Raw genomic sequence first — 22,907 nt, forward strand, 5'->3', positions numbered from 1 at the left:
ATAAACGATTAGATACATATTTCATACTATTAAATAACCCTCAAACACTAAATGAAAATATTGTCCTTAAAAAATATTTACTTACACCACTTTCAAGCCAGCACTCCAATGTAGTCCACAGGATAATTTTGTAACATACTCAGCCATCTCTCTCACAATACATAACACGATACACATCCATCGCAAAACCCTATTTGCCAGCCTTCAAGAATGACAAAACAGCACTGGACCCATCTATATCTCTTACCAGAGAGATTGATTCCCCACAAATATACCACACTACCATAAAGACCATACCAAGTACAGAACTGGATGAAAGATTATCTCCAAACAAATAAAATTTGTACAGCTGACATTTTTTTTTTTTCATTTTCACAATTTAAGGTCCTCATAGGTTACCCAGCTTCAAACTGTTGGTTAAATTTACATTTTACACTCGATATTTACATGATCATGGATCCACAAATTAGTAGGGAAAAAGATGACCAGAGCATACGGTGCAAAAATATGCACATTATCCAGCCCATCTAAAAAGCTTCTTCAGGCTTGAGAAAATTGTGATACTCCAATTGTGTCATCTCCCCGCCGGTTGCTGGGTCAAACTTGCAGCGGTAAAAACTGCATATTATCCCAATTACAAATGAATTTATTTTCTAAATAAGCGAGACAGCTGGCAACATGACATTTGAAGATAGATCTTAGGGGTGTGCATGTTGGGTGACTTTTGGAGGGAAGGGTACACTGGCCAGACTTTCCAGACACTGGGTACCAGAGAAGATATAACAGAAGCCGGTATCTGCATATGAACTAGAACGTGGGAAAGCTCCTACTAATTGAAGCAGTCCTGATGGGATTATGAGAACTAACCTTCCATCCAAGCCGAGAATTACCACTGTATTCTTCTGGTGACCAAAAGCCACAATATACTGGGATCCTTCAGGCAAACGGAACTGAGCTACTGACCATTCGGAACTGAAATACTTGGGTAGCACTCCTGTCATATTAAAAGTTCATTTAGACCCAACAAGCGCCAAAGGAAAAAAGCAGTTTATCTTCTGCTTACTCGTGACTGCCAATTATTCATCCACGGAAGGGGAGGCATGGATGCAAGTTCATTCACTTGCTAACACCGGCACCCACCCAAAGATCCAAAAAGTAAGAAACATGATGGAAACCAAACCAAGGTTTTGAAACCCACGCCCGGACAGTTGGACTGTCCAAAACGCCAACCAGGCCACAAAATGGGCCAGTTGAAACCAAAAAACCGGAGGAGCCAAAAAAACTGCTTTTTTTCATGAAAACCGTTCGATCCAGTGGTACAACTGGTGAACCGTATGACTTGGTACTGGGTCGATTGAACTGGGTGGGTCAATAATAAAGTGTAATATGATAAAATTCTCTTCTAAAATGTGTATTATTTCTATTTAAGTACCATTATTTTATGTTATTTCTGAAAGAATAATAGATTATTTTTTAAAATGTGCATTATTTCTGTTTAAATTAGGAAAATTCTTATTAAGTTTAACTATTTTATGTTATTTCTAAATATAAAATCCAAATTTCTCTTCTCAATTCAGTTTTGCTATTTATGTTAGATTATTTTTGATAATTTAGTGTATCTGATTTTCTGTTAGATTTAAAAATGGGCAGTATTATTTCTTGTATTTGATCTTTATTAGTTTGTTTTTAAATTTATTTTATTATATTATATATCCTATTGAACTATTAATGTTTCAAAGAAAAACAATGATTCTTTTTTTAAAAAAAAAGATAGGTTATTAAATATATTAATATTATTTTTTATTGAATATTATTTTTAAAATATTAATAATTATTTATGACATAAATATGGCATCACTGGTTCGACAACGGCTGAATCAACGACCCGTAACCCACTTAATTTTTCGGTTCAATAGACGGCCTGGGTTTCAAAACATTGAACCAAACAATATCAAGATTTCAACGTTGCATGCGTTGAATGATCAAAGGTGATTCACACTAACAAGAACCATTACAGACAACTATTTATGAGATATTCCAAATTGATACTCATGTATAGGGATGCTAACAAAAAAGGTGAATAAAACTATGCACATTTGAAGACAATCAGAGCTTTACTTGGCTTAGAAACCATAAACGAAATAACGAGCATTTCCTTTTGTGCATATACTCCGTCTTTGGACAAACCAGGTGGACTTTGTAACAGAATAGTCTATTGTACAGGTACTTTAAAGAAATTCTCTACCATATCTGCCACAAACAGTTATAATATACAATCTCCTATCATCCAGAGGATTCTTATTGTTCTTTCTACTAATAAAGACCAAACACACTGGATGCCCTTCCCAAGTCAGATTTTAAAGCACACAATTTATGAGTCCCCCATTGTATCACATGACACAAACCTTCTCTAAATGATTTTAGACAGTGAAATTTAATGAGCAAACACCAGTCCACTTGTCATTAATCCATGAAGGAAAACAACAGTTTTCAATATATCAGTAGCACAAAGTGTGCAACTTCAAGAAACTCTATACCTTTAATGAAAGAGAGAGAGGAACTCGAAGTTGCAACAGAAAGATTTGGACCAGGAGGACTAGTCGATCTCTCACTTCCAGCATTTCCAGAATTGGCTTTAAGGCTAAAAACATGAACGGTGCCCTTATCACTTGAGACTGCCAGCCACTGCGCGGTGGGGGAGAATGCCAGGCTATATATTTCTGCCCTGTCTGCGCCCCTTCGTACCTGCCGTATTTGAGTGGCTCTCTTTCAGATCTTTGTTTCATGAATTTGCAGTTAGAGCAAGAATGCAGACTGATTAACGAAAATACAATACACAGAAGAAAAGAGGACAAACTCTCTTTCACACGATTCCACCACAGACATAAAATCAGAAAAGAAATATAAAAGGAAAAAGCAAGGCCACAGGAAAAGATAAAGTGCATGTACCTGGAAGAAAATAACAGTCATCCACCACAGACATCTTTTTTTTAAGAAAATAATAAGAATTAAGAAGGCATAGCAACCAGAAACAGAGCCAATTGAAAGAAGCTACTGCATCCTAATTTGCTTAACCATAAACCCTGCTTATACAGTTATACAGAACTTAGGAAATCATAGTTATTCTTGTTAACGCACTCTTGGATTAGCAGCAGGCATCAACAAGGACCGGCGATAGTAAATATACATAAGTTCAGGACCAGATGACACAGATCGATGGGGCTAAAGATAGAGTATGAAAGAATACAATGGCTGTGATACTCATAAGTGAACTTTTTAATCACTTGAGAGGGTAACCCAGTGGCTTAAGAACCCAGTAGTAATATCATCTATTTACCCCTCTTATCACTGTCTCCTTGCCATAGTCTTTGGCCGGCAACAGCAGCATGTCCTTTCCTTTATCAATCATATAAATAAAGCCTTCAAATGAGTATCCAAAATCAATGTGACACAATATGCATTAATAACGCCTGACAGTTGATCCAAGCTCTACTGGCCTGAAACTAGAGCTCACGCTTTAGCTCATGTTTAAAGAGGCTTATCCTTAAAGCTCAAGCTTTCTTCCAAATTATACACGAGTTGGACACAAGATATCAAAAGTTTTCCATCTGCAAATATCTAATGGATCAAGTATCACAAGCACAAATGTATTGACAGTGCAATTATTTCCACCCTAGCTTATTGAATTTTGTATGAACCTCGTAACCTGGCCTGCTTTCTGCCTTCTGATGCTTTTCATGTTTCACAATGCAATAAAACCTGGACAAGTCTTATATTGTTACTAATGCACAGACTAACAACCATGGAACAAATTTCTCTACTAACTGCAAATCTACTCAATCCCAACACGAGGCAATAGTAAAATTAAGAAAAGATAATGACCATACGATTACAATAAGTTACCTCCTGCAGCAAACTACCATCGTGGGTGTTATATATCCGAACTAGAGTTCCTTTACTGCTTGCAGTTGCCAGAAGATTCCCATCCTGAGAGAGTGTAAAGCAAGCGATTCTAGAATCATGGGCCATGATGAATTTAGTCCTCTTTGAGGCGTAATGTTCCGCCCTAACCTGCCCCTTCTGCAACCCGGGACACACCAATACAAATGACCCTGCAACCTGCGATACCGCACAGAGTCCCTTAGGGTTTGCAATCGTCTCAATCTGATGCAGTAGCTTCAAATCAGCGAAATTGTACACAAAAATCTTCTGCTCGAGTACAACAACAATTCGATCCCTCCGTAACCGGACCCCACGCACGTCAGACCTAAAGGACAGTTCCCCAATGCATCGACTTTGATGATCGTCCCAAATCATGACCTTATTCAACGGATACTGTGGCGAATCCCCGCCGCCGACTAACGCAAGGATGTTGCATCGAAAAAGCATCTCGACGGAGCCAATTCCGCCACCGTTCCCGTCAAAATCACGGCGGAAGATCTCGCGAAAGGGATCGCAGTTATAGATTCGGAATCCGCGATCAGTACCCGTAGCGAAGCAGCCGTAGTCCTGATTGAAAGAGACGTGAAGGAGCTTAATTGGGCCTGGATTTGCGTTTGGGTTGGGGTTGGGGTTGGGGTTTGCGTTTGCGTTTGCGCTTGGGTTCGGGATGGTAGAACTGGTGTTGGAGTTGTCATCGGTGGTGGCGGAAGAATCCCCGATGTCTTTGTTGGAAAAGGGGTCGTGCGGGGTTGCGTCATCCGGCGGCGGTTCAGGTTGTATCCGTTCCTGCTGCTGTTCGAGGTATGGCTGGAGCATGGGGGAGATGAAATTGGGGTTCGGGTTAGCGTTTGGATGAGAGGAGAAGCTGGAGATGGCGGCCATGGAAGGGACACAGATGGAATTACAGGAAATAAGGGAAGCGGATTAAACGTGCGAGTGGAAGAGGTCGGAAGGATGAGGAAAGTTGAGAAAGGGGGGTCGAGGGGTGCTGAATTGACAGTTATAACCTTTCAGCGGCTGGTTAATTGAGGGATAAAATGGGTAATTGAAGAGTGGACAAGAAAGCAAAAGTGTATTTTGTTGGTTAATTAGAGGACACGTAATGTAGGATTTCGTCCAAAACGGGGTGATGTGGCTTCGCCCCAAAGCTATGACTTTTGAGTTATTGTTTTGTTAAAAAACAATCTACAAAATGGGTTTTAAAATAACCTCTTGGGTCTAAATTGTTCGAATTCTGGATCCGATCACGAACTGGGTATGATAAGTAGACCCCAGGGTTAATACATCTTTATGCAGCTCTCCTATTTGAATCTCCCAATTCCAAACACAGCAAGAGTTTGGTACCATCCGACAAAATATTTGATCCAGAATCTGCCAAAATTTGAGACCTGGACAAAGAATTGGAATCCAATGACAGAATAGCATTTTTTAAAAAATCAAATTGGAGTAATACTTGGACTTCAAACATGGAATATGGACAAATGTAGTGTACAACGTTTCAGTATTAAATTTTAATAAGACTCAAAATCATCCTTCAACCTCAGGGAAAATGTAAATCATTTTAGTGTGGTATTAAAATCCAACCCTTTTAGGTTTTCAACATTATGCTATAATATTATAGCTCCAGACAACCTAGGAAACAACAATGGGATCAGCATAATTTTCTCAAAAACATACAAGATATTAGAGGTAATAGTAAGTCCCAACAGGTTGTTAAATAATCTCATAAATTTGGAATTAAAATATCCCTCTGAACAGAATTATTGGAATGAGTCAGAGATTAATTCTTTCAAGTTGAATTTGAATCGGAAGATTTGCAACTAAGTATTTCAAATGCATGATAACAAATCCATTGATTTTGTATGGCTAATTATGTGTTGCAAAGGATTTCAAATCCATGAACTCCCATTCTGAACTAAATTCTGTGCCCCGTGCGATGGGAGTACACCAAGTGTTTTAACAGGGTAATACCAAGTTCCCGAGTAATAAAGTTATGCAGCATCAGCAACATCCATCTCACATGTTCACAACTCTTACTCGGTGCGAGGATCCAGTTGAGTTCATAAATACTGTGTCGCATCCAACTATCTTTTGTTTACTAAAAAGCAGGATTAGTCAAGGTTGGACTTGGGAAAAATATAGGCACAAAAGGATTATTTCATCTTTCCCCTTCACCTTCACCTCCACCTCCTTCCTGTTCCAAAAGACAGCACAACATGAGACGTGGCATTTACCCCCAGGGAGGGAAAGTAGAATAAGCAAGATCTGCCAACATAGATATAAAAACGGTTTCCAATCATGGTGATAGTATGAAATATAATATGAAAATTAGTAAATATATAGTTTAAATTGTGACATCAGTTTTGCTCCACTCCACTGCTCTTCTAAATCACCAGAGTGACTGTACAGAAAGTGTACCAGAACCAACTTATCTGGGGAAGTGTACTGGACCAGAAAAATATAAAGGATACAGCTTGTGCAGCTCATACCAAGGAGGGTGTATGAGAATCAGGCTGCCAACTTCCAGCTCAACATCACTACATATTCTCGGGTTGAAGATGATGGTCAAAGTCCTTGCCACCCCTTTCATTCTCATACGCAAGCTATCCTCCCAATATGATTTCTGAAGAGGCAACACATGTAATCACGTAATTTTTCTGTCATTATAGAGGATCATGCATGGAAACTAGTGGATCTGTTCAGTCAATCATGTAGTCACTAAGTCACATAACTTGTTGCTCCTTTCATAAAATTTAAGTATTTTTCTAATTGAACTTTTAAAGTTGTTACTCCATGATTGTACACACACACAAGACTATGTAAGGATCTAGCTTCCGAAATGATTCCAGCAAATGCAACTGCTTGCTAAAGCTAGACTATGGTTTTCATTCTTTAGCTAGTTTGATGTTCAGGTAGCAAAGCAAACCTTTCCCTCTCCAACAGGTGCGCAAGAACAAACAATCAGCTTTGCTTCCAGAGACCTTGACAAAATTCTCATGGAGATGCACATTCGGTCATCTGAACAGAAGAAGGAAAAGGGAAAACACTGAGAAGAGGAAGATGCCAGAAATTCTGATATATTGACAACTGGAATGTTCAACATTTGCTTTTACCTTTGGAACTGATTCCTGCACTTATATTCTTGAAGTAATCCATATCTTTTTCTTTCTCGCTCAGCATCACTTGCTGCAACTTCCCATATAGCCCACTGCTGCATAATTTATCAATGAACAGTATGAAAAACATGTATCAGAGTCATAAGCCACATTAGATTATCTAAGTTATGAGATCATATCACAAGCACCAGGTCCATACCTACCAGAACGGTCTTGGAAAGCCAAGTGGGGCCTCTCATCAACTGCAGACACTGTCCCCAAAGCTTCATGAAATTGATCTGCCATAGTCCTCCTAGGGATCATTGACTTTAGACTTTGAGGATTCTCCTGAAGCAACCATTTAACAGGCAAGCATGATCACATAGATGAATGAAGTTCATGGTAACTGCAAAAATACCAGTTACTTTGGAAATACCTCATCATCACTGCAACAGGGAAGCCCACTATCCAGAGCCTCAGGTAGGTCATCATCATCATCCAGGTTCCTACAACCGAATGAAGACTTATTTCTTTTTAAAACCATCTGCACTCTTCGTTCTCTTCCCTTAATCTGCATTATCTATATAATTTAATTTACAATGCAGAACTAGGGAAGAAATGATAGTTAATGGAGAAGAACTCAACTGGTTCTGGACATTCTAGTGGCAGATCACTCCTCTCCTGGAAGCAGTCTAGAAATTCAACCATCGAATGCTCTTTCAGATCATATTTATGGGCCAGTTCGGATGGGACTATGTATTTTTCTGGCTGTTTGGGTTCTTTTTCATGAAAAATCAGCTCAGACTCATCCTTAAATTTGCTCATGTCTTCACCAGCTACAGCACTAACTTCATCTGATTTTGAAATCCGTGAATGCAAACGGAATAAAAATTTGGGCTTGGCTTTTGTACTATGACCTGCACCTGCAGTGTTGTGCATTAGGTACATGAAATATCAGTTCAAGGCACAACCTACATCAGGAAGAAATCAGCCCCAGAATAGATTTGATTAGCAAATACTCTGGAACTAAGGGAGAATCAAGTAATAAGGGGTAGATATAGGACACATTTCAACAGAACCTTATTTGCTTTAGCGACAAGACTCAGTTAAAACATACATTGCTTAATGTGATCTCTTATCTATTGCTTTTGTTAAAAATGCATGCCAAAGTACCTATAGAGGGTCTTTTTTCCTTCACAAAGACACCATGGGATGAGGAACAGCTAGGATTCTCATTTAATCGGATTAGTGTCTCCACTTGCTGACTTGCTTCAGAGCATGTGCCACCCACATTCTCTAGTACACTCCTAAGCGCAGGAGGGTGGATTTTCTAGATGGATGACAACCCAACAGTAAAACAGTTTATTGTCACAAAATATAGCAGCCTTTGGTCTGCTCCAATATAAGGCATTCTTCATAATAAAGCAGCAATGAGAGGGAACTAAATTATTCTACTGCCACACCTCATCATTGGAAACAATTTCTTCATCTGAATCTGAGACTGAACCCATTGTTGGTAAGTAGACTATTCTTTCATTTGAGAGGGTACAGGTAGCATTAGCAATTCTCGTGTAGAGGTTGGTTTCATCCCCATCATTGAAGAGAGGATCTTCAACTTCATCATCAATATGGCAACCTACTTTTCTCTGCCAAAAACAAGATTCTGAGACAGAAACCACAAGCAGTGAACTCTGATGGAAATTTAAGTGTCATATATCCTCATCATTTCACTTGAACCATAACGGCAACCACAAGAAAAGAAAAACTTGCACATTGCTGTTACACAGTGATCCCAAATTTTTATATGCAAAGGAATGGAAACTTCCATGTTCCTGTCGTATGAAAGTATGCTTCCTCCAATACCTTACTTTCTAGCAAACGCATTTTCTGTTTTAATAAAGCTATTTAACGTGGCAGCTCCAGCTAAATGAGACAGAATTGGCAATTGTAGCTTTCAGAGTTGAGTCAATACCTCATGAGATGATACAGCCTCCTTCTCAGTTGAATGAAGTTCATAAGAACCTGCAGATGTGCATCATAAGTCATAACTAATTTTTTCCAGCTAGTTCTCGGACAAGACATACAGCTCAAGTGCATAAAAAGGAAGAACCACAGAAAATACCTCTAAGTAGCTCAAGTTGTGATAAGACCTGCATACCCCCCTGCCAAATAGCATAGAGAGTTGCACCATTGTAAAACAAGAGAAGGAAAAACATTAAATCATACTACTTTGTTATGTGTTCCAGTAAGGATGTGAAGATTGTACACAGATAAATACTGTGATATAGCAATCCAAAATTTTCATACTAAATTGCTGCTTTATTTCACCCTTACTTCGCCAATAAAAGCCAAAGAGATGCACGCAAAGAGAAACTAAACATCCAAGCAGTATATGATGGTTGGTCAGAATAATTACCTTGTTATCTCCTGCTCCACCAAAGGAAATCGCATTTCCTCTCCACTCATCCTCCAAACCTATCTCCTCTTCTGCCAAATCATCATGAAGAAGCAATAGGCAGATAATGATATCTGAAGCTAAATATTGCAGAATCAACCTTTTGCAAATTACACCTCAATCATACAAACAGATATACCATAACAAAAACCCAAAAACAGTAACAATTGATAACCAAATTTTACACCGTGTGGCAGAACCAAAATTCCAGTGCGATCACAACTTAATCATCAAAATTTCAACAATGTAGCAGAGACAAGCCCCTGACACCAAAATAACTTAACAAACCACGCAACAGACAGTATATCAAAATAATAAAAACCTTTGCATAATCAAAAATTTATTTAATGTCACAATTTCGTGTTAAGTAACTTTACCAGAGATGCTCTGATCAGAATCTTGGTCTTCTTGCGCATTATTTTTGAACTAAAATGTGGCAAAAAAAAATTATTAGCCCGGAAGATAAAGCAACGACATCAAGCGGGGATTCAACAACTTACAGTCTTTGATGAAATTATGGTTGTATTTCGTACTCCCAGTGCGTTTCTCCTCCACATTTGCGCCTAACTTGTGAAAGAAGATTGAAATATGAATTTCCAGCCCTAAATTTCACACTGTCCAATCAACATGGATCTTCATTGCCCCAAACCAAGACTCCATTCATTATTTTATTTACTTATTTATTTATTTTACTTTAAATATTAAATTTGTATTCTACAACAGAACAAATTTGCATTGTACATGGGAATAAATTTGTATTCGCCGATTTCAACTTTAAGATAATCCATATATTTTTCACTTATTTCAAATTAATCCTTCCAATAGGTAATTTTCTCATATCATTTTTAAACTTTTTTTATTTTTTTGTCAAAAAAATACTTGTCGCTTTTTAGAACTTTCCTCAATTCAACAAGCTCTCCCCAAAGAGTGCCTGGCCAAGGCAAGGGAGGCACTTGTGGGGCATCCCATGTTTACTTTAACCTTCATAACACTTCAAATTTAAATTTGAACTTGAACTTAATATAAGGAGTTTATTATATTAATAAACTTTTTATGTGGGATATTAAAATATAAGTGTATAACACTCGCCTCCACAATACCTTAACAAATTCTATCATTGTTCCATCATTCTCCTATATGGGACAAATATTTCTTCTCTTTTTCTCAACCTAATATATGAATTTCTTTATATAATTAATCAAAATTACAATAATAAGGATCAGCAGGAGATTGTAAGCCCCGTTTGGTTAATCCAAAGTAGCTGGACCAAGTGAAAAATTATGCTTATCAGCCAAGATTGGTTCTGGCCACAATGGTTAAAGGATTCGCACGCGTCTCAACCCCCACCCAAAGGGTGGAACCACCGCCCGACACGGAGGTTGCTCGTTTCCAAGCCTGCATCATCCAATCCCATTTTTATGGATTACATGGGAAGAATGTTAAATACAGCAGTCGTTGCTGGCCCCAAAGAACGTTGATCGCTTTTTTGTTTGGAAAGAAGAACTGTAGTGATATTGAACGGGTGACCCATACCCAAACTCAAAGCCTTGTGAAAGCGGGTTTAGGTGAGTTGAAGACGTTTCGGTGTTGGTAAATCGGAAGGTTTCAGTTTCGCTTTGCTGTCTGGATGGAGTATACCTGTGATTAGGTTTCAAAACTTGTTTGATTGATTGAGCAAAGGTTTCTAAATATTTTTGTTAGGTCTATGCATTCGATTTTGATCAATTTTATGTGCTTTGTGCTGCTTAATAATGTACACATATTTCAATTTGTAATAAAAATAGTATAACACTAATTGAGATCGTATCCTACTGCTACCAAAATGGTGCTATATCTCTCTGGGAGGAGCAACTGTCGCATGATATCACTCGGGACCTAAGATTTCCATGATCCCTGTATCAAAAATCTCGGGATTCCATCGTTGAGCTATTTTGCTTGATTTCAGGTTTTGATGGACAACTCGCCTCGATTTCTTCATGGAGATGAGCTAAACTGAGGAAACAATTCCTGAAAAAGGATTACACAAACTAAATTTTGACTTGACAGAACCAGAAAGGTTGTAACTCAAGTAGAGAACTCAGTTCGAGAATTTGAAATTGCTAATTCCTTTAAATATTATTGTGATCTTTTGTGTACTAATTTACTATTTATTCACAAAAAGCTGAGCATTAAACCTTTTATTTATGTACCAGTCATCAGGAGATTCAAGAGTCCATATACCATTCAGCAGTTCTTTTTTGTTAAAAGTGGAAACATTCTGGTCCAACAGAAAAACTGGGCATATGAGCCATATGAAGGATGATATGGTATTTGACTGGGTGCTCTACTTTCTTCTTCCATCTCAGCCAGAAATTCACATTTGTGCAAAGTTCTGAACAAATGAACAGGAACCTAAAAGTTCATTGTGGTTACATTTAATAAACTATGACAATTTAGAGAATGAGCCACTGAAGACACTAACAACGCATTGTTAAAAGCGAGCGTGCCTCGAGGGCACTTGACAAACATAACAAACTCCTCTAAACACACCAACTCATAAACAAACTCTATTTGATCAATATTTTATTAAAGACAGTCAATCACAATACAACCTCCAGAATTTAACATCACAAAGAACCAATAACAGTACAAATACAATAACTCTAAGAGCCCACAATACCATATCGGCCAACACAAATCAGTACAGTACAAGGTGGTACGTCGTACATGGAAAACAAAGGAGCTAAACAAGAATAAAGGTAACACCAAACCTGAATATCCATCATGTCCAAGGAAAACCCAGAAACTCTATTTGCATACGCAACTACATAAAGTTGGACTTCGCATTAAAAATGAGTGAGTCATAAACACTATACAAGACTGGAAAGTACTTCACATGAACTATCTTTGTTGACCATCTGAAACAAAGAGCCCTATCTTGTCCCGCCCACCCAATCCCAAATCACCAGAAAACAAGTATAAAAATATACCACAATTATAATAATAGCACTCCCCTCACAGTTGCAGTATTTCACCTTCATGGGTTGTACACCCATGGATAGAAAGAGAAGCAAGCAGAAAGATAAATAGATTAGCGAGTTAGATTTGAATATACAGATGACAGAGTGAAGCCGCCAAAAATTAGTGGATAAGCTTGATCAACATTTTTATCTGGTGAAGTACCCATAAAATAATTATGGTACAGAAGTGCCAGGTTCACAAAAGAGATCTCCAATAGAGAGGAACCTGAAATTGGATTCCGCGATCACAGGTTCCCAACCATATCTCAAGACCGAATAACAAAAAGAGAACCGCCTAAACATCGAACACTATACAGCTCTGGTAAACCCCCCTCTACATGAAGTAGCTTAGTGAGGATTTCTTTCTTGATCCCCCTTCTCCATAAAGTTCATTCCATTGGAGAAGCTCATTCATGTTCTGTGATTCTGATGAAACACTTGCACATACCTGCATTTGAACGAAAACACAAGTTAAAATCATCCCGATATGAAAGGTGTGGTCCAGGTCATCCTCATTTTTGTCAACTGCACGACAACACCCCAAACCATAACAAAGAAACAAAAAAACAATTAACATAATGGCCAACAAGAGCCTAATGTTTATCTTGTGCCTCAACATTAGTCGTATCCATTACATGCTGCTATAGATCAACGCTTAATGAGATATATTGGAACAGTAGCTATAAGAACATGCATCCATGGTTGCTAGTTTATATTTGGCCAAGAATGCATTTGCCTAGACATAATTGGTGGAGAGTAACACCCCGCTTAAATTCTTTTTACATAAATCCACCTTATTCAACATCAAAAGGCAAACAAGAAAGCCCAGTTACCTTTTTTGGCAGGCATCGTGAGCACTTACTACAAACATAATGAGAACCATCACCAGAGGAAATATTATATTCAAGTGAAAAACAGTAAATCTATTGATATGAAAGATAGTTTTGAGTACAAACATAAATTAGGTTGAGTACAACATGAATGAGACAAAATTTCCAAATAAAATCGTTGAAGTACCTGTTCATGTGCATATCTAAAGTCATCCATACTCAAGGGACGAACATCTGCACTGCTATGCAATGCAGGCAATTGCCTATTCTCTGCCATTGCCAAAGCTTTCTCCTATAATTTTTCATTTAAAGTTATTACATTAGCCTCTATAACAGGGAAGAGGGGGGGGGGGGGGATAAACGAACAAACATGGCAACTGCAAAGATAGTAGACCACGGAAGAGAAGCAGAGAAAGAAAAAAGATCTCAGTAAGTGCCCTGGAGCTTAAGACCAAAATTCTGTCTGAACAATCTGAAATGTCCTATAAGAAAATGATACAGTTAAGTGTACACACCTTCTTCTCCTTCTCCAAAATTTCTCTTATGGGGCAATGTGCAGCTGTCACACATAGATTCTGGAAACATACAATTTTCCACCAATTGAAAGAAAGTAGTATTACAATCAGTGAAGAATAATTACCCCCATAAGAAGAAAGCAAAATAGTTAGGATATATACAGAATATGACATTTACTGCACCAAACCTTCAGATCACTTCCCGAATACCCTTCCGTCATGCTAGCAACTGCTTCAAGATCCACATTTGCAGCCAATTCTTCCTTAGCTAATATCACCTTTAAAATTTTTTCCCTATTTTGAGCATCTGGCAAGTTGACCATCAGTCTGCACCCAAATGCATTTAAAAGAAGTGGCTGGTTAGGGCTGATTTTTAGTCAAATACAACAAACACATATTTCCTTTCCGTTAGAAAACACTAGAAAAACCATAAGGTCTGGCAAAGGAAAAACCTCCGCGGAAGCCTCCTGATTACAGCCTCATCAAGATCAAAAGGTCTATTTGTGGCTGCAAGGACTAGTACACGTTCCTTATCCTTTGTACGCAAGCCATCCCAGTTCACCATAAATTCATTTTTCATTTTGCGCATTGCTTCATGTTCTCCAGGATTTTCCCGTCTCCCTAACATGCTGTCAACCTATGGGGAAAAGATGAACAAAAAAAGATAAGAGAAGAGAATGATAAGAAAACAAGAAGGAAATTCTAGAAGATTGTACCAACCTCATCAACAAACACGACACTTGGGGCAATTTTGCTAGCCAAAGAGAATACTGCTTTTACATATTTCTCTCCTTCACCAAACCACTGAATACAAAAACAAATTGACAGGTTGATATTCAGGAGGAAAAGAAAATTGAACAAAAAAGAGTACGGAATTCAAGGTCTAATAAGAACACCATACTTTAGATGTAATGCTCGACATAGATATGTTGATAAAGTTTGCACCAGCTTCAGTTGCAACAGCTTTAGCAAGCATAGTTTTACCAGTACCGGGAGGTCCAAAGAGCAGTATTCCCTTACAAGGCTGCCAAAAATGACACAGTAAACATGCTGAACTCTTTATAACAGATAAAGAATCACTTAAACTTCTATATACTCTACAACTACAGTTTATGCACCTTCGTCAGTTGTCCTTTGCTGAATAATTCTGGCCTTTGCAGAGGAAGCATCACCAATTCCTTCAAGGTTTCCTTCACATTTTCCAATGATCCGATGTCATCAAACGTAACTCCAATATCACCCGGTGGAACAACCTCAGCAAGGAGTTTTTTCTCAAATTCATTTTCAGTAACCACATCCTAAAATTCAAATTGTCATTCTCACGTAACACATTGTGTGAAACAATACACGAGAGCATCAACCTAATGTATGAGCAAATTATTCGGAGATAGAAAGTTTCACCTTCAGGGATTTCTTCACACTCTTATTTTCGTTTTGAATGCTTTGCAGAATGTTGAGCCCATAGCTGATACTGCAATATTAAGGCAGAGTGAAAAACAGTAAGAAACTTAACCAACCCCAGCTAGTCATTTTTTCATCTTCTGTAGTTTTGTTTCTGCACTCAGCCTTCTGTTATTGCTCAAGGAATGTCAACATAAATTCACCTTTCACTTGAAATGACAAGTTTCAACTCCTGGGATGAAGCTTCAGAGGAATGCATAAAGTGATGGCTTAAAGCCCAGCCAATAATTTTTTCAACACCTATTACCATGAGAACAAGCATGAATCCATCAAACTGGAGCACCTCACACCTAATTGGGAGATTTAAGTTGTGTGAAACTGGCTTACTTTCATTAGTCAAAGCTTGGTCCTTAATGCATAAAGTCTCCAGATCAGGACAATCGAGGCCAGTGCGCTTGAGAACCTGAAAATCATGTGAAAAGAGAAAAATCCTGCATCAAGTCAAAGTAAAAGCTTATGACAACTAGATGAGAGGAAAATACGATGCATTTACTTCAAGTCAAAATTTATGAATACCAGCAAATCCAAGTAAATAGAATTGGTCAGCATTGAGGTAATGCCAGCGAGGCGAGATAACATATATTATTCTTCAGTTTACATTTACGGATCACACTATGCCCTCAATATATTATCGTGCCATCAAACTGCTATATTGAAAAGCCATCAAACTCCACCAAATCACGTACATTAAAAGAAGGGGGGGAAAAATTCCAAAGTTCTCTCAATATACTTGAATGGTGTTACTCGTAACAAATCTATAGCAGCATATAAAAGCCAAAGAAGAATTTAGCCAACATCCATGAACGAAGCACGTTAGTATTAGCACATATCAAATTTCAGGGAAAACAATGCAAAGCAGGGAGCATGATGAAGGAATAATGGACAGAAATGACGCACCGAGCGAATGCTACCAATGTTTGACTGTGATTTCAGTGTTTCAGTATCACGATCCAATTTTTGTTTCCAGTCCACCAGTACTGCTTCGTCCTGTCATATTTAAATAAGATTATCAACTTGCTTCTTAACAATAGAAACATCAAGTTCAGATCAAGATTTTATTACCTGGGGAATCTGTATGGTTACTTTGTTTGGGAAAAGGCGGCTGAGCTGCTTCATTGTTTTTGGAGTTTCTTTACTTCTATCATGCAACCTACCAAAATTATCCTATAGACACGAAATTGTCTATTAATTTAAGAAAATGAGCCATTTTTCAGGGGTAACTTTGATAAATTGCAATTGCCTGACTTGCAGGCAGGAGCAAGTGTATGAGTGCATTGCTTGATAAGCAGGTATCAATACGACAAAGATGAATAGCAACATGATATCCTCCTAAGTAAACGCACAGGTTATATTCCAGTACCTTTTTATAAGAAATTGCTCAAAAAGTAAAGAATGAGTGGAGACAAATCTCAAATGGAAATTTCCTGTTATGTTTAAACAGATGACAACAAAAAGATAACATGAATCTAAACTTTACTTAACAGTTAATTGGACATACCGGGAAGGCAAGGTCGAGCAATGCTGTTTGGTTGCTTCCAAATTTTGTGAAAAGCAATCCACCAGGATGAGACTGAGTTCAAAATATAGATTAAAGAGTGACTGTTCTACAATATATAACATACAACAAAATGTTGTGGTTACGGGTAGAATAGGTTTAAAGAAAACAACACAAACTTACTTTCTCCTTTCGGCTGTCTGTCTGAGTATGTGACGCAATTACAACAACATTTTCTGGCAAAGTTTCAAGCTTAATTTTAAAGGCCGCATATGCCTCAGGATTCCCAACCAAGCATTTCTCTATGTCTTTCAAAAACAAGATTAACGGAGCACTTTTACTTTCTTCAGAAGCAACCTACAAAAGTTAAAATTTTCATATATATATCTGTTCTTTGTTCTTTTTTGAGGGAGTATATATCTGTTCTTAAGCATACAATGCTCGGTAAAAAAGAAACCTCGTTCTTTTGCTATTCTTATAGTCTGTACCACGCAGTAGATTTTACCTCAAAGAGTTCATTAATGGCGAGCTTTTCAATGTCATCAGTGCTGGAACTATCAAGGCGGAGTAAGTCAGCTGCAAATAAAGAAAACAATAACCATGATATAGGCTCATTTACACTTTATAAATGCATAAGCTGACTTTGTAAATCCATTAGCTCAGGAAATGACATAGATAACGCAAATTACCTGCACAAAAGAAACCATGATCTTCTTCACAGAGGCCCCCGAGATCATTACCTTCTGGAATTGCTCTATCAAATCTAACCCCAATTTTAGAAGAGCCATTTTCCTCAAAAGCAAGTACCACCTTGCCTCTGTAACCATAAGTTGGACCCCTGGACAAAATATATGTCATCCGACATAGATATGGGAAAAGTATATCGACAATCAAAAAATTCAATAATCATGGTAGCAATTCGTGCGGTTCCTAAACCTGACATCCTATGCAATTTTGTGGATGACCAGACATTAAGTAGACTGAAAGCCATGGTCAGTGAACAGAGGGAAGAAACATCAAACCCACCTCTGGCAATGATGACAGCAAATAAATCATGCCGACCTAAAGAGTTTTACCTGAGGACAGTACTGGAATGTCACCCACAAGGCACTCCAAAAACACACGACTTAGAAACGAGAGGTTCAACAAAACATACAAAAATCACCTAGTTCAATTCTAGGTATATCTTCACCACGCATTGGTCCATGATATGAGCACCTATATAATTGGGATTACTTGAAATCTCACAAAAATGGATTAAGATGGACTCAATAGACACCTGAAATTTCCACAATCAGTATCGACAGAATATTCAGAGGATGCTCAAGTCATCACGCCATAAGTCAAATTCATTACTGACAAGATCAGCAGCAGAAATATGGCTCAACAACTGTACTATATCTTATACAGCTCATGGCAGAAAGAGCAATGTCATGAAATCCAGAGTCACTCACCCAGCAAACTCAATTTAAATTTGCAGCATTTACCTTATCGGAGTTTGAGTAGGAGAAAACCCTGATGGTAAAGAACCCACATATTTCACTCTGTCTCCTATCAAAACAACAATGTAATTGCTTAGAAAGTGTATTCTTTCAAGCTAAACAAAAGGTGAGGGGTATGGAAATCTTTGAGAGTTTGAGTATTATACCTTTTTTGAAAGTATAGTTTTTTGACGAGGCAGTAGATGCTTCCTGCTTAGGTTGGACCTGAGAGTTCACATTAGAACACCCAGTAATATCAGCCTCTACACTAGAGGGTGGTTTTTTAAGGTGTAGTGCCGCAGCAGACCGTTTAGCAAACACACTTGCTCTCTCTGGCTTGGAACTTTCTTTTACAGAATCAACTTCTTTTGTTGATGGTCCCTAAATGATTTTCTAATTGTCAGTCAATTGAAACTAACATAGTTTAAAAGACACTGATGAACAATATGAACATCTGAAAAAGCTACAAAAGAAGCTTACACCAGGTAATAGAATAGTATTAACAATAAGGAGGCTGACACCAAAATGTTTAGCTAGAGCCTTGGCCAATGTTTCCTGGTATATTTCCGAGCCTATGAAGGAAAAAGACAAAGCCAATGATCGAGAACAAGAGAAAAAAACTCATATACATAAATAAAACATGAAGCAACATTACCTGCTGGGCCTGACAACAAGATCCGCGGACACACTGTAGGGAGATCCGAAGTATACTTTGCAAATTTATCACATTTCAAATGTATGTATGTTGAAGCAATAAGAACATTCTTGGTGGTCTCACTGTCAGAAAACAAAGACTTAGTTATATTGAAAGGACAGAGAGGTAGAATGATAAAATGGTTAACATATAACTGATTAAAAAATTCCTAAAAAAAGGATAGTGAGAATCTAGCCCAAGGAATAACTGCATTAAACCTGTACTCCTGTAGTTAAGCTAGTTACAAGATAAAACTCCTTGGGGTTAAACATACACAGTTATATATCATTCGAGTTCACAGACAGTCAAATTGAGGAGAAAGAGCAAGTAATTGAGCATGTAAAAGATGACGAAAATGTGTACGCAGAAATAGAAAAATCAATGACTACAGATACACAAATCATTGTTGCACTCATATAACAACAATATCAAACTGATCAATTATGCACCAGTTACTAAGGCAACAGATGAACTTTCCAGAACCATTTCTTAAAGTAATTATGGACTGCTTATAGCTTACAGTTTGCTTTCTGCAATCATGTCTCGTTGTGGGCATATCAATACAAAAGGCTTTATTAGATTGACTGTGCTTCTATTTGTGATAATTAATGGGGAAGCGGGGGGCGTCGATAACATGAAAGAAAGGTAGACAGTAGGACGCCTACAACCCAAAACTTTTACCTTAAATAATATGGAAAATTCTCAAATGAAACCTCGATGTTTTTGCACTGTAGTAATCCTTGTCGCAAACCGTCTTTGAACGCTTGTCGTCTTGATGATATTGAAATGGTAGGATGAGAATCCTTGCCTAGATCTCTGATTGCCCTATGCTCATCAAGTATCCTAGATATACTGCCACTTATATCCAATGCAGGAGCAACTGAGCCTGCTAGAATCTGCAAAAACGGTCTCAAGTCATTGTTTTCAGCTAGAATCTTCCCATTCTCAGCATCAACATTCAAATTTTCGTTGGCAGCATTAGGAGATGGAGCAGCAGTCTTCTCAACAACTGGTACAGTGGCGCCATCACCATGGTCAGAAGCATCTTTCATTTCAGTGTCCACACAATTGTCTGACACTTCACAAGCAGAAGGTAATGCTGGTATTTCAGGACCATGCTGCGCATCTTCGTCATCCTGACACGATGGAGGAAGAACAGATAATTCATCATGGTTATCTGATAATGATGCCAGTGTCGATGCAACGGAAACAGCAGAAGGTTCTCCTGATCTTGCCTCAATGTGTAATCCTTTTATGGATCCCCCATGAGCTTCTAATATGCTGACTGAAGGTGGCACACCCGTTTCAGAAGCATTCATGCTGGTGAGTTGTTGGAAAATCTAATAGTACGTCAAGGAAATATGCAGGCATCTAATAAAGAATAAATATCACTTCCCCGGCGCATCCGCACATAGCAAACTATAAATATTTATGATTCTAACAACTATAAACAAAATTAACTATCACAAAAATAATATAGTCAAACAATAACTCAAATCTGTTGATAAAAGGATACATAAGCATGTTTACCAGTCGAGCTGAAAACCACTTCATCACCTCCATTTAGAGGAACAGTGGAATCTTTGGAGTAAATCTTTCCATTCACTTGGACAGCTCCTTTTTTCCCAGTAATTTCAAGCAGCGTAAGTGACTCTCCTCCCTAGAGTCAGTAATAGAATCAATCAAACATCAGAATATGTTTCCAGCATCTTGACGAAATACCATACCATGACGAGTTGAAGTTCTCACCAAACTAACTACAAACAAACAAAATAACATTTTACCTCTGACTCCATATGCTTTAGATTGCACAAGGATTTACTAACTGTTGGATCTCTCACCCACAAGTCACATTGGCGGCCTTGACCAACAGTGAAGGTAGGACGTTCCATGACCACATGAGGATTCTGAGGGGAAAAAATTGTGCCAAAATAAAAGTGATAATTGTTAGATGCTAGTTAAATTGAGAGCAACATTCATGCTACTTCAGAAGAGTATACAATACATGAAACATGCTGAGGTAAGACCTAAGTCAAGAGGAGGGCTGGGGGTTGGGAATGTAGGACCAAGAGCAAATGAGTGTGAGTCGTGTACTTAAAAATTTATAAGAACGGGATCCTTGACATCTCTACAACAAACCTATAAGGGATTACAACACCCAAATATGATAGGAAAGCTTGGCCAAGGAATTAACCCTGTTATATTGTGTAATCAATTCCACTACAACAAATTAATTGAAGAAACTAAAAGTTCTCTTGCAACTAATGCTTAAAGTGGATAGCACCCTTCCCTATATTTGAGCAGCATTTCATACATCAACTAAATTCACAGTCAAGAACAAAATTGATCCAATGTTGAAATGTATTTGTTCTAGTTCTGGAACTTTTCATTCAGAACACGTAGTAAAAACAGCAAGCCTACCTGTGAACACTGGGAGAGAAGTTTCCCCCACGCAGCACCAGCATTGGATTTCAGTTGCCGTTTTTTTCCCCGATTCACGGACGGCCCACCGGGCTTCCCTTTCTCCACATCAATAGCAGAATCACCTGCATCCATCCCCAAAATTACTAAAACCATAATAATCTTGAAGTATTGACGAAAAAGGGAAACACAAAATTCAATCGAATCAATGCACATGCGAAGCATTAGATCGCACATAGAGTCCTAGAAGAACCCAAAACCTCACCTGGGGCCACCGTCTCCGGCGCTACCTCCGCCGCCACATCATCCGACTGCTTCTCTCCGCCGCCGTTAGCCAGATCAGCCGATCCAGCCTCCAATTCTTTCGCCGCCACCGCCCCAACGACTTCTTCCGAAGCGCGTGAATCGCTCGTCGAAGAAGAAGACGCCTCCGCAGCCTGCATGCACACAAAACCCTCAAAATTCCAAAACCACCAGAAAACCATGATCAAGGAAAGAGTAAAAAAATCACTAAAAACAAAACCCTAACCTTGGATCGTTTTCCTTTGGGCAGAGAAGATGACGGAGAAGAAAGGGCTCGCTTAGAGGTAGAAGAGCTCCGCCGCGTTTCAACCATGTTTTCTGATCTAGTAATCTTAAAAAAAAAAAACCTAAATTTTTATCTTTTCAAACCAAAAATCAAGAAACCTATCCAGGAGATAAATAGATATATTTACGCACTTAAATTTATTAATAATTATAAATTATATAACACATGTCTGTGTTAATTGTAGAGAGAAAGAGAGGGGGAGAAGAAGAAGAAAGGAAAAGAAGAGTGAGAGAAGAGAATGAAAGACGAATGACTACGGGAGATCGGTTATGCCAATACTATAGCCTTCGCCTACAATTTTAATTCTTTCGTGGATTTTGGAGTTCAATAAGTTATTAGGAGTGAGGGTGTTTTCACTAACTTTATTCAAAAACATATCTATATTCTATATCATTGTTTAAAAATAAAAGAGTTTGTAAAATATTTTATTTTTCTTAAATAAAATTTTGAAATATTTAGATAAATAAATTTATAAAACTTGTAAAATATTAAGATTAATAATTTTGTCATTCATACGCCAAAACTTTAAAGGTTGATTTGGTCAGATAATTTTTTTCGAAAGGCACTTTATTATAAATTACTGACATCTTATTTTTAATCTTATAAGTTTTTTCCTAAATATTTTTTTAACACATAGTTTAAAGCAATTTTTAAAAGTTTAACAAAGTCGGATTTGTAAATAATTTTTTTTATTCTTTTATATGATTGTTATATTTGCTTTTACTCATAATATATACGATGTAGATTGTGACTCAACTGGTATTTTATTGGGCCAATTATTGTCCGTCTTAATTTACAATTCTTACGGTTTTGTTTTGAAAAGACTTATCAACCCAATCAATCTCATACCCGAGATACTGTCTATTTTGATTTTCAATCCCTTTAGGAGAAACTGCACGATTTTGTCATATTAAAACGCCGTACTATGAG

The 22,907-nt window shown here is 37.8% G+C and overlaps 3 protein-coding genes across 6 annotated transcripts; all 3 read right to left on the reverse strand.

Annotated features, from left to right (window-relative positions):
• Positions 1–301: 301 nt before the first annotated feature.
• On the reverse strand, positions 302–4,908 carry LOC105163147 (autophagy-related protein 18a). Its single transcript, XM_011081393.3, has 4 exons — positions 3,904–4,908; positions 2,538–2,745; positions 868–994; positions 302–618 (listed from the first exon to the last, which is right to left on the reverse strand). Exons 1-4 carry the CDS (start codon positions 4,822–4,824, stop codon positions 528–530), a joined length of 1,347 nt encoding a protein of 448 aa, XP_011079695.1. The 5' UTR covers positions 4,825–4,908; the 3' UTR covers positions 302–527.
• A 744-nt stretch (positions 4,909–5,652) lies between these two features.
• Positions 5,653–10,218, reverse strand: LOC105163146 (kinetochore protein). Its single transcript, XM_088881140.1, is given in 15 exon segments — positions 5,653–6,136; positions 6,432–6,565; positions 6,869–6,960; positions 7,056–7,153; positions 7,262–7,280; positions 7,283–7,385; positions 7,474–7,608; positions 7,683–7,960; positions 8,211–8,367; positions 8,501–8,683; positions 9,010–9,059; positions 9,160–9,199; positions 9,454–9,524; positions 9,870–9,918; positions 9,993–10,218. Coding segments are annotated over 15 exon segments (1,545 nt in total). The 5' UTR covers positions 10,050–10,218; the 3' UTR covers positions 5,653–6,057.
• Positions 10,219–12,540: 2,322 nt separating this feature from the next.
• Positions 12,541–22,260, reverse strand: LOC105163145 (uncharacterized). 4 transcript variants are annotated; one of them, XM_011081389.3, is made up of 28 exons: positions 21,918–22,257; positions 21,654–21,825; positions 21,389–21,513; positions 20,752–20,874; positions 20,484–20,627; positions 20,203–20,307; positions 19,649–20,103; positions 18,929–19,050; positions 18,754–18,845; positions 18,441–18,654; positions 18,280–18,343; positions 17,482–17,630; positions 17,298–17,368; positions 16,976–17,149; positions 16,796–16,867; positions 16,360–16,461; positions 16,195–16,284; positions 15,625–15,700; positions 15,441–15,537; positions 15,238–15,307; positions 14,955–15,134; positions 14,738–14,860; positions 14,557–14,640; positions 14,289–14,473; positions 14,025–14,163; positions 13,837–13,896; positions 13,509–13,613; positions 12,541–12,939 (listed from the first exon to the last, which is right to left on the reverse strand). In XM_011081389.3, exons 1-28 carry the CDS (start codon positions 22,002–22,004, stop codon positions 12,826–12,828), a joined length of 3,594 nt encoding a protein of 1,197 aa, XP_011079691.1. In that variant the 5' UTR covers positions 22,005–22,257; the 3' UTR covers positions 12,541–12,825. The 4 variants fall into 4 exon arrangements, with proteins under 4 accessions (XP_011079691.1, XP_011079690.1, XP_011079689.1 ...); XM_011081388.3 differs by having other exon boundaries at positions 17,482–17,609; positions 19,649–20,307; positions 21,918–22,258; XM_011081387.3 differs by having other exon boundaries at positions 19,649–20,307.
• Between the last annotated feature and the right edge of the window lie 647 nt (positions 22,261–22,907).

Source organism: Sesamum indicum, linkage group LG6, assembly GCF_026168435.1.
Source record: "Sesamum indicum cultivar Baizhima isolate 11 linkage group LG6, ASM2616843v1, whole genome shotgun sequence".
Classification (NCBI taxonomy): Eukaryota; Viridiplantae; Streptophyta; class Magnoliopsida; order Lamiales; family Pedaliaceae; genus Sesamum; species Sesamum indicum.

Excerpts from the sequence above, each read along its gene's own strand:
- LOC105163147 (XM_011081393.3), bottom strand. The coding sequence starts at position 4,824 with ATGGCCGCCATCTCCAGCTTCTCCTCTCATCCAAACGCTAACCCGAAC. Across the intron at positions 995-2,537 it reads CTCTCTCTCTTTCATTAAAG|GAGTGCTACCCAAGTATTTC; the intron begins GTATAGAGTTTC and ends TTAATATGACAG. Across the intron at positions 619-867 it reads ATTCTCGGCTTGGATGGAAG|TTTTTACCGCTGCAAGTTTG; the intron begins GTTAGTTCTCAT and ends GATAATATGCAG.
- LOC105163145 (XM_011081387.3), bottom strand. The coding sequence starts at position 22,004 with ATGGTTGAAACGCGGCGGAGCTCTTCTACCTCTAAGCGAGCCCTTTCT. Across the intron at positions 20,308-20,483 it reads CGACTGGTAAACATGCTTAT|ATTTTCCAACAACTCACCAG; the intron begins GTATCCTTTTAT and ends ACGTACTATTAG. Across the intron at positions 19,051-19,648 it reads AATTTTCCATATTATTTAAG|TGAGACCACCAAGAATGTTC; the intron begins GTAAAAGTTTTG and ends GTTTTCTGACAG.